Source organism: Mastigoproctus giganteus, chromosome 7 (genome assembly GCF_048544385.1).
Source record: "Mastigoproctus giganteus isolate SK-2022 chromosome 7, ASM4854438v1, whole genome shotgun sequence".
Classification (NCBI taxonomy): domain Eukaryota; kingdom Metazoa; phylum Arthropoda; class Arachnida; order Uropygi; family Thelyphonidae; genus Mastigoproctus; species Mastigoproctus giganteus.
The window spans coordinates 226,043,161-226,057,900 of record NC_143581.1 but is presented as its reverse complement, the minus strand read 5'-3'; the positions used below and the strand labels follow the sequence as shown (position 1 = coordinate 226,057,900).

At 35.6% G+C, this 14,740-nt stretch overlaps 1 protein-coding gene across 2 annotated transcripts in view; it reads left to right on the top strand.

Annotated features, from left to right (window-relative positions):
• LOC150083734 (follistatin-related protein 5-like) overlaps window positions 1-14,740 on the top strand; it is a 494,649-nt gene that overhangs the window by 401,077 nt on the left and 78,832 nt on the right. For both annotated transcript variants that reach the window (XM_090378180.1, XM_090378179.1), the window contains exon 7: window positions 11,627-11,793. In XM_090378180.1, the coding sequence (XP_090234306.1) occupies window positions 11,627-11,793 (167 nt within the window). The remainder of the gene's footprint in view (window positions 1-11,626; window positions 11,794-14,740) is intronic.

Genomic DNA, 14,740 nt, shown 5'->3' with positions numbered 1-14,740 from the left:
AGTGGACGTATGCAAGAATACTACCTTTGAAGCAAAAAAGAATCGCACAGGAATCAACCGATAATTTCAATTTGCTCAGAAAAAGTACATGGGGTTTGGCAGACTGAACAATGTATAGAAATAGGAATCACTGAGATTCTAAATAAGACCACATATATTTTTGAAATGAATGAGGAAGTATTTGGGAAGTTTAGATCTTTTCCAAGGTAACTTTGTTCTATTAGTTTAACTATTCATGATGTATGAAGTAATGAAATTTTTGGTTATATCGTGTACACATGACAAGAATATACCCAGCTCCTTGACATAATGTGCCCCCCCCACCCCTGCATGTAGAGGTAGCAAGATTATACATTAGCTTATCCAGAAGCCTCCTAGAGAGTTACCAATAGATTTGCTCCAGTTGACTATTTATCGGCCGACCTGCGAACACAGTTTTAGAACTGTACTCGAGATGTAAGGAAGCTGTACTCTACTCTCAAAATGTAAGGAAGTTTGGAATTCACCATGATGTTCATCATAACCTCAAAAGACATCAGTCATACTGCATGGTGATCCAATGATAAAATTGAGGGTCCAATGATAAAAAGATTTTTCTAATAGCATTATGCTTTAGATGGTGGCCTATTGTTACAAACACAAACATGTCACACTTGACAGATGCCAAATGTTTTTTATTTCTAAATAAAGTTTTTGATTTTTAATTTTTCTTGCAGTATACTAGTATTTCGTGTTTTCTTAAGGTTTACAGTACTTATTGTAATTTTTTAAATTTTTCCTAAAAAATTTAAATATATAAAAATGTTATGTTTCTTACATGTATATATTTAAAAAATATATATATATATTAATTTGCAGAAAAAAAAAAAACAGTCAACATATGTACATGAAACACAGTCACATCCATTTTTCACATGTAAAGTATTCTTTTGTGTGCTCTTTCACATTCATAACAGTTCAGAGAACTGTTAAGACTGCAAAATTTAAAACTTAGGTTTTTGCACATATTAGGGTGTTTTTCAAAAACAAATAATGGAATAAATAGATAAATAATAATAATTATCACAATAGAACAAATTTTTTCACCAATTAAACATAGTGGTACTACTTTCTATAGCAGATCACTCTACCACAGAAATATCAGCTGATGTGCCAGTTTCAAACTACACTGGTGTTCAAAGAGTGCATCACCTAGGAATTTCACATTTCTAACCCTTTTTTTCATGATGTTATGTTACATTAATGACTAGCATCACAAATAGAAATATAAACAAAAGACATTTATTAATAGTTAAGGCAAAGTTAAGTAATATTTGACAGGTGCTCTCAAAATATTCCAAAATGAGCACTTGCAACCTTTATACAACAGTTTTGATAAACATGATAATTATGGCTGAAATGTTATCAGAAGCCATCAGTTTGCTTCATGTTATCATTTTAAATGGAAAACAAAATGAAAAGTTCACCAGTGTGCAAACTAATATTTATTTGAACCGCCTCTGGCCCCGATGACAGCAGCACACCGTTGAGGCATAGACAAAATCAATTTCTGAAGATAATCAATTGATAGTTTGTGGTTCCAAACATGAATTATGGCTTCCTCAAGTTCACGAAGGGTCTTTGGTTTCCTTCTGGCAACTGCAGATTCCACATGATGACAACAGTTATTTTTAAGATTCAGGTCCAGGCTGTTTCCTGGCCAGTTAACAGTTGTAACGGACCGTTCTTCCAACCATTTTTTTCACCTGTAACAAATGTTGTTGTTGTTGTTTTGGTTTTTAGGAGCATTAGCAACTAAGGCCATATTGCTCTGGGGATATGCGGTGCAGTGGTCATTCCCTGACCTTTCCACATCCTCCGTATTTGGTGGTCACGGGCTCGAACCCCAGTCTAATCAAGAAGCGTGTGCTACGCACTGCTGCTCCTGGCCACGGAGGCACCGTAACAAATGTAAACACATTACTGTCGAACCTCTAATGCAGAAATGAAGCTAAAGTAACTACAGAAGTCCTTACTTACATTTTCGCCCGATGACAAGGAGCAGAGTCGTCCTGAAAGATGCAGTTAATTGGCAGATTGAAATGGTCTCTAATGGTTGGCAGCAGTTTGCCTTCCAATATAGCCAGGTATCCATTGGCAGCTAGATGGAACCTTTTATAAACTGGAGGTGACCTATCCCACAATACGAAATACACCCCCATATCATTTGGCTGGTAGGGAATTTCACTGTAGACACCATATAGTCTGGATGGTATTCTTCATCACATCTACGATAATTGTTTGTCTCCCATCAGAGCCATGCAGGTTGAATTTCTTCTCATCCTAGAAAATAATTGACTTCCACTGCTCGGGGTCCATTTGACATGCTCCTTACACCAAATTAATTGGGCCTTTTCTTCATTTTTTGTGTGAGAAGGGGTTCTTCTTAGGATGACGGGCTACAATTCCATTTTTGAAGAGGTGCCTTCTGACTGCTACTTGCACTTGCTGCCACTCCTGTATGTTCTTCCCATTCTCTTTTCAGCTCAGACGAAGAAGCTTTATGGTTTTTAAGGCATAAGCACTTCAAAACATGGTCCTGTTTTGGTGTAGACTCCTTTGCATCCGATTCCTTTTTGCCTATCAGCAGAATCAGTATTCTTGAGTTTGGAAAGCAATCTACTCACTGTCAACTGATTACAAGACACTCTATAAGCAATATGATGGGAAGAACATCCTTCCTTGCGTAAAGAAACAATAGCACTCTTTCTTTGTGGCATCAACTGCACATAACTCGCTATCCTGACACAAGCAAGGAATAGCTGCAACTCTTGCAGAGCGTGCTTATATAGCTGAAAGTAACAGCTGATACAATATTATGTCATCATCTACGTGTGTCAATCTTATCTGATGCAATGTATAAGATTGCATCAGATAAGATTGCCATATACTTACGTTATTCAGACGACAATTACAATTTTAAGTGGTGGTGTAATTTCTTTGAAGACCAGTGTATATGTGTCAGCCACATGTTGTTTATGAGACACTGAAAGAAAAAATGCCACATTAACTAAGAGAATGTTTTCTTTAGAAAATTATAATCTTACTAGTGGGTAACCTTGATCTAGAATGGTAATTGCTTGATATGCAATTGGAGCTTTACTGGTGAGGTGCCATGCAAAGCACAAAAATTTATAAAAATGGTTATGTGGAATCTGTCAGTTACTTTGCATTTTTAATTCTAGCTAAACAATAATTTGTCACTTCCAAAATATCTTGAATAAAAGTTTTACAATATTTAGGAAGACAGAAAAAAAAAAACTTTTGGATTCTTAATCATTAATTAATTAATTAATGTGCAACAGATATTTTCAAAGGCACTTGTCAAGTCATGTTCAACTACTACTGAATTAAGAAAATTGCATCTGGACTTGCATTACCTTAAACAGCCTTCAACTTCTTGAATGCTGATCTCCAGCTAATCCTTCAGTGGAGCAAAGATAACTTAGTTGATTTATCCTTCTAAAACTCAGTCCTTTCTTATACCTTGCAAAAAAGGATTCTTCTTCTTCTTCTTCAATAACACCTTCTATGCATTTTTATTGCATGTGCAGAAAATTTTGACAAGGTGAAAGAAATTGCACTTTGGATAAAGAGGATGCATCATGAAACAATTGATGCTGAAGAAGTCAATCCACAACAACCTTTCATTTTGTTCACTTTTCAATTTACCAAATGTCATGACAACACTAGGGAAAATGGACGAGACTGGTGAAATCTTTGTAAATAGTTACTGATATTTTTATTGGTGTTAGCTGTGCCCCAAATGATAAGGCTTATGCTGTTATTGAAAAATATGATAGCGCATCGTGTTAACCGGTACTTAGAGAAAATAAACAGTTCATTGCTGAACATTCTTAATGAACAAAATTTCTGTTTAAATCTCTCTCTCATTTAACATGTTTTCCCTGATAGGAGGCAATGATTCAATTTTCGAAAAACTTTAAATAAATTATTTGTAACATGGGATAGCGTCTTTTGTTCATTAAGAATGCTGTAATAGTATTACTGTTTACTAAATATGCGTAAACAGTAAAGCTAATTAGTGTTATCGAACTCTACTAATCCTTTGAAAATCAGGTTTACATTATCTTTTCTGATTTCTCTTAGAATATTTTACAAGACTACTGTATCATAGCAACCTACTTATGAAGTATTGATTCTTCAGCGCTTGCCCTCATGAAATCAAAGTCCTTTTCCAGAATAAGCAAAAAAAGAGGAACTGAGAGTTTGGAAAGCTCTGTTCAATAAAACAAGCCCATTGTTATTGAACATTTGCTATCTAGTTTGTTAATTATTGCTACATTCAAAAAATTTGTGTTTCTTGCAGCTGAGTTTATATTTTACACTTCCTTTCATAAAGCTGTCCTAATTGCTTTTGTACTGTCTTATAACATTCTATTGATTTTAATTTTCAATAGAATTAAAGTGAGAAAGAATAAAATGTTTATAGAATTAATATTTTTATTGACCTAATAGATCCTTTTTACGTTAAGGAGAAAACAATTTTTAAGTCAGGGAAGTATCATTGTATTAAGAGTTTTGGGGGTGAGCTCAAACAGAATTCTTCTCCTGTCAAGATTGATTAAACTGAGCTCTGTCAATATACAGACCTACCTAAAATGATAGGATATATAAAACTATGTATTTTTTACTAGCTCAGTTTAAATTGTGTATATAGCATGCAAAGGACTTATCAGTTACACTACATCCATACCACTCTACTATGTGTGTGTAGTTGGCTACAAAGCGAAGAATATTTTTAGTTTATTCAAGTTCGTGAGAGTAGCCAAAACCACTAAAGGGCTATTTGCGCACAGTTCAATGGTCACTCATCAGGAAGAATCCTTAAATGATCTTGGTGTGTTGATTTCTGGGTAATGTAATGAATATCCATTGTGATTAATATAGCTTTGAAATGAATTGTGAAATATGCTCAAAGTAAAAATTGCTGAGTGAAAATTAGTCATCCAGCTTAAATTATAAGTAAATTAACTGAAAATCATTTTATTTGGCTAATACAGTATTCTTTTATTAATAAAAATGGGTTTTTGTCCACTTCAAATTTGTTATAATTTTTAAGCATATTTATTACATTCTTTCTAAAAGAAAGGAATACATTTGGAAATTGTATATATTTATCAGTTTTATCTTTCTGTTGCACAGTGTGCAATTAGATATTTATAAAAAATGCTTCAAGATAATAGTTCTTCAAAGGTGTTCTATATTGACCAATCTGATTGGATACTATGATGTGATCACAAAGGAACTAGATGCAAAAAATAATTTTGATATCATATACTTGGATCTTTTGATACTGTTGCGCCTGGAAGACTACTGTACAAATTGGAGCAGTATGGCATTAAGGGCAAATTGCTGCTATGGATAAAGGGATGGTTGAGTGGGAAAAGACAGAGAGTGGTAATCAATGGACACTGCTCTTCGTAGACTAGTGTAATTAGTGAAATCCCCAGGGTTCAGTGTTGGGTCCATTGTTGTTTTCTGTATCTATTAATGATACTGAAGAAGGTATATCAGGCTTAATGTGTAAGTTTGCAGATGATACAAAGGTTGACAGGGTTATTAATGATACTAATAACAGTACGCTACTGTAACAGAATCTAGAAAAGTTGAGCAGATGGGTTGAAAGGTGGTAACTGAAATTTAACATTGACAAATGTAAGGTACTGCATATGGGTAGCAATAACCCCAGAGTAACGTATCAACTGTGAGGTACTACGCTCAGGTTGGTAGAGAATGAAAAAGAACTGGGGGGGGGGGGTAAATGTGCAGTCAGATATGAAGTTTTCTGAGCAGTGTAGACAGTCTGCAAGAGTAGCGCATGGTGTCTTGTCACTGATATGCAGGAACTTTTCTAGCAGGGATGAGGAGGTGATTATCCCCTCGTATAAGGCAATGGTCAGGCCACACCTTGAGTACTGTATACAAGTCTAGAGGCCTCATTTTAGTAAGGATGTAGAGGTGCTAGAACAAGATTAGTGAATGGCCCAAAGGGTTGTTCTTACGAAGAAAGGCTTAAGTTCTGCAAATTACAATGTCTGGAGACTAGGCACCTGCGAGGTGATCTGATTGAGGTGTATAAGGCCTTGAATGGTTTGAGCAAGCTCAGTGCTGATGGGATTCTTCCTCTTGCCTAGATTAATCGCCTGAGGGGCAGACAAAAAAACTGCATCACTTGTGAATTTTGCAAATACAGTAAACCCTCGATTTAATGGACCCTGATATAATGGATTTCGGATTTAACAGGCTGGACAAATAATATATAATCTCGACCATATAATTTTTTTAGGTTGTACAAAACTTCAGTGTTATTATTAATTAAAAATTAATAATTACCTATTTCAATTATTGTTTTGATAATTACCTACTTTTATTTTTATAATCAAATTCAGGAAATTGTATTTTATTCTTTCTGAAAATGTGTTCAAATAGTTGTTTTCCCAGATTACAGATAACAGATAAGAGCAGGCGAGCTGAACGTGACTCGGACACTCAGGTCTACTGACTAGCTTTTTTTCGTTCTCAGTCTGCCTCAAGCTATCGTGTGGTCAATTTGTATACAGAGTTTCTGTAATTTCTGAATTGTGACTTTATTTATTAAATAATTTTGCAATCCTTACAATTTAAAATGGCATCATGTGAAAGAGGAGTTAAAAGAAAGCATGTGAACTTAAATGTGGTACAGAAATTAGAGCTAATTGAGAAATTAGAACTAGGTGTCTTGGTAGCACGTATTTGTGAAATTTATGGCGTAAAAAACAAACTGTTTCTGATCTCCGTAAATCAAAGGCCAAATTGCAACATAATTTTATATGTACAGTACTGTATATTGTATTAAAGCTTTTTTTTTTTTTTTTTTTTTTTGTAAATTTTCATGCATAAAAAATGCCCCTCTCCAGGTTAAATTGATTTAACGGACTTTCGGCATTAACGGACACTCCGTCTCCCCTATTAGTCCGTTAAATCGAGGGTTTACTGTAATGTGTTTTGCACTGCATTGTGGGTTGCAGAAATGTTTGAAATGCATTTGTTAGATGGGATATATATCTCTGTGAATGAAATCCAATAAAAAAGACTCCACCTGATATATCTAATTGACATAATATCTTCCCAAAGGGTAAAATGCATATTTAATGGAAATATGAGAAATCATGCAAATAGCAATCATGATAACCAAACATACATTTTATTGCATTTATGTGTACAAACTGAAATGACAAGTTAACGTAATAGTATTATATACTGTAAATCAGCAAAATAATTCCTCAATATTTTGTTGTTCCTCCTCGAGTTGCAATTACAGCCTTGTAACGATCTGGCATAGAGTTAATCAACTTCTGGATATATGGTTACCCAATTTTGTGGTACCACACCCTTACAATGCTCTCCTGCAGCTGAATCTTACTTGTTGGCTCCTGAGCAATTTTAGATGGCATTATGTACCAGCAAGTTTCAATAGAGTTCTAATCTGCACTGTTGCCGGGCCAGTCCAACACTGTAATGTCAGCAATTCTGAGGTATGACTGCACCTTAAGGGAGAAAAACGAGGGAAAACATTGATTTAAGTATGTTTTAAGCCTTGTGAGACAAGAAGACAAACTCGTCATTAAATCTAAATAGCATAAAACTTACCAATTTTTCTGTGTGGCAAGGTGCTGAGTCCTGTTCAAAAATGCAGTTTTGGTCCCTAATAACGGGTTTCAGGCACTCCTCCAAGATAGCAGTGTAGGTTTCTGTTAATAAACTTAATTCACTCACTCTCTTGCTTGTTATGCATGCCCAGACCATCTGACCGGCGGAAAACTTTACAGTCAGTGTTATGCAGTGAGGATGGTATGCCTCTGATTTTCGTCTTCTGACATTTCGCTTCCCATCCGAGCCATTCAGGTTGAATTTCGATTTGTCAGGAAAGATGATGGTGTCCCATTGCTCTTTTGTCCATGAAACTTGCATTTTAGCCCAAGCAATTCGCTTCTTACTCATTTGTTGGTTCATCAAAGGCTTCTTCTTGGGCTGATAGGCATGCAGACCACATTCCGAAAGCCCTCTTTGGATAGTTCGTGCACTTGTTTGAACACCAGAGGCCATCTTAAAAAGTCCAGTTTTAGATTAGGAGCCCTAGCATGGCAATTTCAAAGGCATAGCCATTTCAAATATCGATCTTGGGAAAGCATAGTCACTCTCTTACGGCCTGATCCAGGTCAACTCTTCACATCACCAGTTTCATGCTTTAATTTCAGCACCCAGGATACTGTTGACTGGTGGCTGCCTATTTTATCAGTGATAGCATACGTAGAAAGCCCTTCCTGGGACAGAGCAACAGCACCATTTTTTTTTTTTTTTTCTTGGTGTCAACTGAACATATGCCACCATGCTTACACCTCCTCAAAACAGGATGCTGTTATACCCTTCGAATGCCGTATTTATAGAAATGGCTGATGCGATACCTTGAAATTACTGTCCAATGCGATAGAAGTGTTATCTGACGCAATACCTTTGCATTGCGACAAACGAAATGACTGTAATCAAACAATATCTTACACGTTACACTACAAACAAATGTTACTTTTTTTAAGCTGAGCAAGTGTTTTTGTCCGCCACTGTAAATTCAAATTGAGGAAAGACAGTTGTAGAATGGATGTGTGGAAATTTGCCTTTAGCCAGTGGGTGGTTGATTGCTAGAAGCCAACTGGGCTAGCCGGGTAGGTAAAGTGCCTGCCTTGCAAACCAAAGGTTGTGGGTTCGAATCCTGCCTTGGACTTGGATCAGAGTAGAAAATGCAAAAAAAAAAAAAAATCTTGGGAGGTGCAATATGGGCCACCGAAGTGAAGCTCCAACAACTATCAAAAAAAAAAAAAGATTGCTAGAACAAATTTTAATCTGTCATTGTAGGAGTTGACAGCTTAAATAAATTCAAAGCAGAACTAGACAAACATTTAAAGCAAATGGATGGGTGAAATGGGAAGGGTTTTTTTTTTTTTTTTGGCTGATGCTGTATTAGCTTGCTTTCTTGCATCATGTGCCTCTACTAATGCTAATGCTGTATTACATACGCAAATGTTTCTCATCTGAGGAATAGGTTTTTTTTTTTTTCACTGACATTTTTTTCAAAGTAAATTTTTATGAAATTACAATGGATATCATACCAGCTTTTCATGTAGAATATGGGTTAGAATTTCATGGGGCTGTGCACAGATATAGATTAGTCTTAGAGATATTTTTGGATTTAAATTACCATTATTGAGTTATACAATCCTGAAAGTTTATGATGTAATTTTTCTTCAGTTATGTGCCAGCAGATAGACATAATGTATAGGTAAGCATTAAACAAAATAAACATTGTTCAAAATATTGACATTAATGAAGCATGTAAATACTAGTATCTGTAACCACTTATGCAATTCCAAAAACCATCATTTGGAGTTTAATGCCATTCACTACTATGGCCAGTTACTTCAACATATCACAGGATTTCTGCACAGATGCAGGCTAAACTGTTCAGATAATGGATGAACTCTTTGTGTGAAATTTAAAATATCATATTAATGCCTGTATCCTCCCTCTGTGTTGTGAACCTGTTTTATGTACACCCTTCCACAGCGAAAATTCGCTGTTCAGTCGAATAATTTGTACGTTATGATCAGGTAAGTTTTCTAAGTGCTTGCTGGACATTAACACTAAATTTTACCTAGAAGCAGGCTTTTTTGACAATATACAGAATCCCACTGATAAAATGCAAATTGTGCATGTTATGAACCCCTTAATGTGTAAAAATTGTTATCTTTAGTCCAGAGTAAATTGAAGAGAAATTCTAGATGGCATAACATAGTGCAGGATATACTGAAAAAACTGTATCCAAGTCTGTCTGTCCCCTGGTATAAGTGCTCCAACATGATACATATACAAATTTGACATATGCAGTGTATGCTAAACAAAATGCCTTAGTCCCTAGTTGCAGTCTGACTGATGGAAATTTTCAATGAACACTGCATTCGGTACATCTGGTCCAAATTCTGACATGCTGAAGTATTAGCAGTGGCAAATAGTGCAGGGAAGCAAGCTCATACAGCATCAGCCAAAAAAAAAAACTACACCCACATTATTTGTCCATTCCATCTAGTAAGTTGTCTAATTGTTTTTCCTTAAATTTATACAAACTACTCACTTCCTCAACACTAGATGGAAGTCTGTTTCAACAATCACTCTCTGGCTGAAAAATTTTGGCATGCTATCTGCAACCATCCTTTTTCAACTGAAATTTATGTTGCATTTAAACAATTCTGTTCCAGAGTAAAGACTCTGGAATGGAATTGCAGATAGTTCCTGGCACTTTTGCAGCCAGGTGGGCAGGAGCAGCAGTGCGTAGCATACGCGTCTTTATTACACCGTGGTTCGAGCCCGTGACCACCAAATACAGAGGATGCGGAAAGGTCAGGGTATGACCACCACATATCCCCAGAGCAATATGGCCTTAGTTGTTAATGCTCCTAAAAATCAAATAACAACAACATAACAACAGCAGATAGTTCCTGTGTTGTGTTGTGTTCTGAATAATTTCTTAATCATTGCAAAATCTCTGACATTTCAGGGGAACCTTAAGTTTGTGAAACAAAAAACATCACAGTGAGCTAAATCCAGTGAATGTGGAACTCACTGGATTTAGCTTCAGTGATGGACTACTTCACTAGAAATTCTCGAATGGAAAGTGCTGAGTTTGCAAGAGTATTGTCATGGTGCAATTGAAAATTCCCAGAAGCCCACTTTTTGGACATTTTCTCTGAAGAACATTGGCAATCACTATTAGAATTGAATAAACTTTAAAAACCACTAAAAAATCTTTGAACAACACATAGCATCTTTTCCCAAAGATGTTTTTAACATTTTTTGGGTTTGTGGCTGTTGCACTCTCTTCTGATTTGAAATAAAATTTTCTACTTAAAATCACTCATTTTAAACTATAACAGAGCATATAAAACACTTATTCAATTTGCAGTAATTCATACTAACTCCAGATATATGGGTGACTCATGTATTACTGTGTCTAAATGAATCAACAAGCTTGTTGCAGCAAGTTGCAACTTGCTGCAGTGCTGAAGTTCCAAGGTACAAAGCTGATCCCTGATCTTTTTGATCACACCTTTTACATAATTTGAATGAAATATTTTGTAGAGCTAACATGTCTAACAAAGAGTTTAGCCAATATTTCTGTTGTTTTAAAAATATTAGCAAAAATTAATGCATTGCCTTTGTGAAAAACAACTTGTTTATGGAAACTCATCCAATAATGGAAATAACATCACAAGAATTTGTGGGTATATAACTTAGTAACAATGCTTTAAATCCAGAAATGCCACTAGATGTTTTTATTTGTACTTTTGTAGAGAACAACCTCACAGAATATTGACCTCCACTTTGTATATAATCACCCTGTATATTTTATATTTTTTATAAAAAATGTATTGGTTCCATTCATTAGTTGGTCAAGCAATTTTGGAATATTTTTTTAAAACAGTATATGAAATCATTTGAAATCCATATCTTGAATATTTCTGTAATTTATTTTCAGGTGTTTCAGTTGTGTCTTTGGATAAGGCATTAGAGGTTAATCATGTTACTGCACGTGTAGGAGATAATGTGGAGATCAAATGTGATATAACAGGGACTCCCCCACCTCCTATCGTGTGGTGCCGAAATGATATGGATCTTTCTGGACTTAATGAAGAAGAAATTAAAGTAAGCATTCAGCGAATTATAATACTAATCAATATTATTATTATTAATCAATATTATTCATTTATGCCATTAGAGTTAAACACACTCTAAAGGGGAAAAACAAATAAAAAAAAACTTTGTGCTATAACTCCATCACATTCTTTTAAATGTAATATGAGACACTAAGTGATAAAACATACTGCAGTTTGAGAAAAGTAAATTTTAATATCTTCATTGGCCATTGACTTAATAACTGCAAGGCAGATTTATTTTCTCAACAAGATTCAATAAATTTAGGCTTATGGATCTCCAAAATACCCTTAAGCTATTTAGTTGGATTGAGAACAAGGCTCTGGACTGGCCTGCCTTGACCACTCCAGTTGTTTCACCTGCGTATATACTCTGCATTACAATGTGACTGCTCACTGTGTGTGCCACTAATTTTCATGTATTGTTTTTTATTTTATTTATTTATTTATTTATTTTTATAAAATATTCTTTTTGTGCATATTTTAAATCTTGACTACCTGTTCTCTGGAAAATAAATAAATAAAAAATTATCACTTCATAAATAAAGTCTCTGAAGTGTTTTTAAAATGCAGTATAAAGAATGGAAAAAAACATGGAACACAGCTGCCTTCTGAACTGAAAAACTCAGGCAGTGAATCAGTTAGTTAAACTGTGATACAAACATTTCTGTACACTTACAAAATTGTGGACAGTTCCACAATTTTGGTACAGCATAATTATCCACAATGGCAATGGTAGGCATCAGCATTCATGGTTTTGTGTGGGGTGGACTCATAAATCACCAGATCACATGAATCAATTCCTGATCATTATACTACCACAACTCAGTATCACTCTGATTACAGTGTAGTCTGCATAGCATTATTCCATAAACATATCCTATTTCCTATGTATACATCTGGTGCATGGGCTGCAGCATAATCAATTCCTTCACACCATTCTCTGCTTTTTTAGCTGTTGTTGTTATTTGGTTTTTAGGAGCATTAGCAACTAAGGCCATATTGCTCCGGGGATATGCGGTGGTCATTCCCTGACCTTTCCACATCCTCCGTATTTGGTGGTCACGGGCTCGAACCCCGGTATAATCAAGAAGCATGACTTTTTTTGGCAAAGTCCAGCTGACTTATTGTGCTCACAGACAGTCACAGTAGCCATGGCGTGGCACCTCCATAGCCAGGTGAGCAGGAGCGGCAGTGCATAGCACACACACTTCTTGATTAGACCAGGGTTCGAGCCCATGACCATCAAATACGGAGGATGCGGAAAGGTCAGGGAGTGACCACCGCATATCTTCGGAGCAATATGGCCTTATTTGCTAATGCTCCTTAAAAAAAAAAAAAAAAACCAAGTAGCCAATGGAATTCCATTCATTGTCTTTCTGGTGGTAATTTGTCCAACAGCTTCTGTGGTGTTTCTCTTATGGACTCAGTAAGGATGGCTTTGCAGTATACTGTTACAGCAGCATTCATCTGCTAACATATTTTGAGTCTCTGATTTTTGTCTTAGGCTTTGACAATATGCTAGTCATTTGACAATATGCTAGTTCTCTGACAATATGCTAGTTTCACTATGTCACATACAGTTCCTAACCTGTCTAGTCAGCACAGAAAACCATTATCCTTCCCTTCTCATATAGGAGAAGATCCCAGTTCTGCAGTGTCAATGAAGAAGAAATGTTCTGCATTTAAACAAAGGGTCATACCTGCAGAATGGCAACCTGTTGTAATTCCTCTTTGGAAATGGTCTAGATCTTCTTCTCATCCTGCTTATAAATATATAATTTTTAATCTGTTATCATATTAATGTTCTTCTCAAAACTAATGCCGCCATCTGCTTGGCTTGTAACCTCTGGAAATGTGCCATAGTTTTCTAAGCTTTATTTCTCAATACATGGATAGGATATAGTTTACATTAGTGATGGGTATAATAAATGATTAGTTGTTACTAACTACTAATCATTTGATTATATCATACAAATGAAATGATCAAATGATATAAATGATATAATCATTTGATTTTCCATAATTGAATGAATTATTTGAACAATGTGAATATAATCAAAATAATGGAATTATTTGCTATAATTGAAATAATCGATTATGACCTCTCGATTATGTCTCTCACTGTTTTATACGAGATAAGTGTATATTATTCTATCAGCAATCACATGGAAAATAGTAACTATTTGCTGCTAAATAATATATTTTCCACACAGAAATTTGGCATCTGATTCTGGTGAATTCTTGAGTGCCTTTCAATAACAGTCAATAATAAAATCTTTTTATATGCGAATGAAAGGCCTTATTAGCTAGGATTCAAAGATCATAATGACAATTTCATGGATACTGCTGTTCCTCAGGCGCCTCCGTAGCCAGGTGGGAAGGAGCAGCAGTGCGTAGCACACGCTTCTTGATTAGACCGGGTTTCGAGCCCATCACCACTAAATACAGAGGATGCGAAAAGGTCAGGGAATGACCACCGCATATCCCGGAGCAATATGGCCTTAGTTGCTAATGCTCCTAAAAACCAAATAACAAACAAACTAACAAGCTGTTCCTCATTTAAAGAAACATACAGTCAAACTTGGTTATAATGAGCATGGGAATGCCGAGATCGCAGCTGTAATGAGCAAAAACCATAATGATTATAATTCACATGTATTCCCATACAATCGCTCACTGTTATAATGAATGTACTACACAGATATACCGTACAAATTTTGGTAACTATGCAAGCATTCTTAATTGCTTGGATAGTCAAAAAAATCCAATTCTTGGAATAGACAAAAATGAAAGGGGCAGCTTAGCTTTTATTACCACCCACATCAGATTAGGGGCGAGTTTTATGACCGAACCTTGTCCTTTCAGGGACGGGGACTATACAATACTGCATTGGCGTTCCGCTTGTAATTTCTATGAACATAAACCATAACGCATTG